This window comes from Cynoglossus semilaevis, chromosome 14 (genome assembly GCF_000523025.1).
Source record: "Cynoglossus semilaevis isolate Cse_v1.0 chromosome 14, Cse_v1.0, whole genome shotgun sequence".
Taxonomy (NCBI): Eukaryota; Metazoa; Chordata; class Actinopteri; order Pleuronectiformes; family Cynoglossidae; genus Cynoglossus; species Cynoglossus semilaevis.
Window position 1 is genome coordinate 27,913,496 of NC_024320.1, and position 4,692 is coordinate 27,918,187.

General features: G+C 46.1%; 1 protein-coding gene across 1 annotated transcript in view; it reads left to right on the forward strand.

Moving 5' to 3' along the window:
- The first annotated feature begins 1,807 nt into the window (after window positions 1-1,807).
- The window catches only part of LOC103390429 (dnaJ homolog subfamily B member 5), a 12,209-nt gene continuing 9,324 nt past the window's right edge, over window positions 1,808-4,692 (forward strand). The window contains exons 1-3 of the mRNA XM_008326283.3: window positions 1,808-2,684; window positions 3,284-3,542; window positions 3,807-4,357. Of these exons, the coding sequence (XP_008324505.1) occupies window positions 2,574-2,684; window positions 3,284-3,542; window positions 3,807-4,357 (921 nt within the window). The 5' untranslated portion in view covers window positions 1,808-2,573. The remainder of the gene's footprint in view (window positions 2,685-3,283; window positions 3,543-3,806; window positions 4,358-4,692) is intronic.

Below are 4,692 nucleotides of genomic sequence, written 5' to 3' on the forward strand. Positions count from 1 at the left end.
GGGATGGTGGGCCGGACGGACGGACGGACGGACGGATGGATGGATAGATAGAGATGTATGTCAGACTTTCCACAAACTAAACTCAGCCAGAAAGTGAGCAGAGCTGTCAGACTTTCCACAAAGTAAACTCAGCCAGAAAGTGAGCAGAGCTTTTACACATATGGTGCATTTCACTTGAAAACAGTGTCATTTGATCTGAGTGCCACTGATTTTTTTCATGCTCATAAACAAATTGTCTTTGTTTCACTGACCCAGATTCCATCAAAAACATACACAGTGCATTCTAGAAGATTTGTGGAATGAAATATCTCAGGACAACTTGTCCTTTTCCTCACAGCAGCCATCATTAAAGCCGTGGCCACAAACACCAGGAGGCTGGATCTGAGCTGTTCATAATCTCACATCCCACGGTGACACTTTCTGTACATATTGTTCCTATAATTACCATGTTCAGTCCAAGACTGACAAGCTTTATTGTGTGTGTCTCTCAAAAGAGCAACGCTGTCTGAAAAAGAAAGAAAAAAAAACCAGGCTGAATGTGCTGTAATCCAGTTCCTGTGGGCAGAGGCTGCTGAAGAGGCTGTACTGATTCACTCTGCTCCGTTCAGTCTGCGAATAGCATGTTATAACAGCCTCTATGTGGAGCATGACGCTCCTGCCTCTTCATGTCCGCACCAAATTTGTCTTCCAGTTCCTGTAAGATGGAGAAGAATCCCCAGGAAACTCCACCGCTCATTGGCTGCGTGCGGCATCGTCAAGAGGAAGCACTGCCATGTATGTACAGTCGCTGTGACACTCATTTCCATATCTATGTCTGCTGTGGCGCCTCTACAGCCAGATCTGTGTCATAATCCTGTAGTATGTAGGACGGCCTCAAATAGAAAAATAATCATTCACCATTCTATCCATGACAGTGATATAAAACATTACTAATGTTCTAGTCATGATATTAAAACGACCAATCAGAATGTTGCTGTTTTCAGCCTCGTCATTCTTCCTCATCATGTTAGAAAACACAACGGTCTGAACACGGTGAGTGGCTCGAGTCGGTGTTTATCTTCAACACTGCCAGAAAAGAATCTCTTATGTAAAAAAAGAAGGACGAGTATCTGACAGAGCATCAACACAACTACGAGGTGTCAGTTTTCACAGGCAAAAGACCATCAGACACATCGGCTGAATTTCTCCGGCACATTTGGTTACATAAGTCGCCGCCGCTCCACCTTCACAGCCGTTAACTGCTTTCCATTATTTTTCTCTTTTGCTTCGGTTTGAACTGGCAGCCTGTGTTGACTTGTGACGCGTCGTTCTGTGGGACTACGGGGGCGAAGGCATTTGCATTAACACCTGCATAATCTAATGCTGATTTTATAAACAGCTGTGACATTTCCAGTGGAAATTCAATTACCAGGACGTACAACCTCAGTATATAAACCAGGAGGTGTCAGTGATTCAAGTCTTGCAGTGAATCACTGAAAATGTTTTCTCAGTCATTTGGACTGTATGTAAATAAATCATTTACATATTTAAGCATGTATTGAATTTTGAGTTGAATGTGTCAACCTTTTCAAAATCTAAATCAGAGCATTGACACATTTTTGCATTGAAAAAGTAATGACACATTTAAAATTCATCTATATTTTTAAGAGGAAAAGTAGAAATATAAAATCCATACATGACACTAGCAAACAGTCGTCCAGCTCCAGCTCAGGATTCAGTATCAGTGCAATGGAAATACCTCCAGTCTGATGCTATAAACACAACAGAACAACTTCAGTTTGTGTTCATTACAGCTCTGCCTCATTCTTGTTTTTTGGTAAATGTAAGAGGGGTAATACATTTAGTTTTAACTGGTTACTAAATATAATGCTGGTGAGTTCTCAGGAATAAATACTAGTATACTAATACTCAGTTAAGTATTAGTCTTTTTTTTAAAAAATGTATAAACGTGTTTCATACAAACTTAACTACTGTACATCTATCTAACCTCAAATAAAACCCAACAGGAGGCAAGTTGTTGTTTCGCTCACAGTCAGACGGGGACAAAGGCTCCATCACTCAGTCAGTCTGGGTGAACAGCAGGGTTATTTTCTCAGTCTGGTTCTGTTCTGGTCTGCTCTGTTCTATTCTGTCTCTGTGCTCGGGAAGGAAGAAAAGAAAAAAAAAACTCTGTACTGAGTCGTGACTGTCTGCTTGGCTCTCAGTCTGAAAGAACTCCGGAAACAAGTCTACAGATGGAGAGGTGGGCTGCAACATCCGCGTGATGATCGGCCGAGCACCAATGGCTTTGCGCCGAGCTGCGTGAGGACACCGGCATCCCCTGCGGTGCGTGAGGAACTGGGCGGAGCCTGGGGAAGCTCGTCCGCGGTGCGTGGGTGGCAGAGTGTAAAGTAAAAAGGAGCCGCAGCGGCGCCTGTTCATCAGACAGCTGAAGAGAGCAGAGCAGAGCGGAACTGAACTGAACTGAACTGAACTGAGAGAAAGACATTTCAGCACCAGCCCGACTGGACAGCGACACTTAGTCTCAACTGCGGCTCCGTTGACAAAACCCAACAAAACACACTATCGTCGTCATGGTTCTGATCTGGACACAGTTTGGTGTGAAGAGCAAAAACGTCAACGTCAAATGCAAAGTGCGAGTCATGCACAGAGGCGACAGCTCAGGCTCCACGTCTTCGTCAACGGTAAGTAGTTTATTCCGTTCGTCGTCGGTGTTTTTACTCTGTGACTTGACGTTATTCATACAAGAACTCTGTAATGAACCAAAGACGCCGGGACATCCGCTCTCTCTCTCTCTCTCTCTCTCTGCCTTATGTTCATTCAAATTCCAAAAGTCGCTGCTTCCGAATCGGCCAATCGCTGCAGTCAGACTCTGTCGTTAGGGGGAAGCCTTGCGCCTCTCATGCGACTCAACCCTCCTCCCTCCCCGTCCTGCATGTTTTATATGAACCTGTAAAACTGATGATGTAGTTGTTGTACAGCAGCAGCAGAAATAGATGGAGTTTTTTTTCTAAGAATTTTGCACTGAGCTAAATTTCACTGCATAATTCTAGACGCTGCAGAGCAGCTGGTGGCCGAGGGAGATCGACCGGTCAGTGCTGCAGAAGAAATTTACATTTTTGACTTGCCTTCTGATAGAATCGCTGACGGTTTCCAATATGCATTATGCATCTGTATGTAAAGGACTGAACTATTTTGACTGATTTTTTTTTTTTTTTTGTCAATGATTTTATTAATTTTTTTTTGGTTTAGTCACCAATGTTACTGTTCTTTTTATCCACAGGAAAGCCCCAGGTCTGAGCAGGACACTCCCTGCCTTTCCATAAAACCAACAGGCAAAGATTTCTACAAAGTCCTGGGCGTCACCCCTGACTCCAATGAAGATGAGATCAGGAAGGCCTACAGGAAGATGGCTCTCAAGTTCCACCCGGACAAGAACAGCGATGCCGACGCCGAGGACAGGTTCAAAGAGATCGCAGAGGCTTACGAGATCCTGGCCGATCCAAAGAAGAGAAGCATATATGACCAGTTTGGAGAAGAAGGTGAGACCGATGGAGCTCTGACGTTTGACGTCAGTCATATCATTTACCTTCTCCAGCCATCTGGCTGATTAGAACTGGCTGTTGAATTAACAATTTTCTTACATCGTCATCATGACGTACGTTGTCATAACCAATAAACCTCACCATCAACACGTCAGCTGTTATGTGTTTCTCCACTTTGGAGCTGCTGAATTATTCAAACGGTTTATTATTGGCGGTTGGGAGCAGCAATAACACAACCTTCTGATTTTCTTGTGTTTGCAGGCCTTAAGAGTGGAATAACACTGGCAGGTCAGGCCAACGTTTTCCGCAACAATTCCCACGGCGATTCCCATCCCAACTTCTCCTCCTTCCACGGCTCCGACCACTTTGACATCTTCTTCGGCAGCGACTTTGACAGCGAGGAAGATCTTTTCAACCCTTTCAGACAGTTCCCGTTCAGCCACCTGGGAGGCTTCGCCAGCAACGAGAGCGGCCTGCGAAGAGGTCAGCGGCGTCTGCAGGGCGATGCCGTGGTGCACGACCTGCCGGTGAGCCTGGACGACGTGATGCAGGGCTGCACCAAGCACGTCAAGATCACCCGCAGTCGACTCAACCCTGACGGCCGCACGGTGCGATCCGAAGACAAGGTGTTGAATGTGGTGGTGAAGAAGGGCTGGAAGGCCGGGACCAAGATCACCTTCCCCAGAGAGGGAGACGAGACACCCAACAACACCCCGGCCGACATCACCTTCATCCTCAGGGACGAGGAGCACCCTCAGTACAAGAGACGGGGCTGCCACATTGTCTACACAGCCAAGATCACCCTCAAAGAGGTGAGACACGGTGGTCATTTCACCACATCATTTCATCTTTATATAATGTACCACACCTTACATTTAATGATCACAGTGTTTTCATATTGGGCAACGGAGGCTCCATTGACTCTGTTAACACAGGTCTCCTCCTCCTCCTCCCCCTCCTTTACCTCACCAAACCCCAAACAGCAAAAGGGAGCAGAGTCTAATTTTAGCCTCAGCATCAACTGCCTGCATGAATCACACTTCACTCTCCCTCTGAGCCACTGCACAGCCTCCTCTCTTCTCTTCCCCTCTCCTCTCTTCCCCTCTCCTCTCCTCTCCTCTCCTCTCCCCTCCCCTCCTCTTCTCTC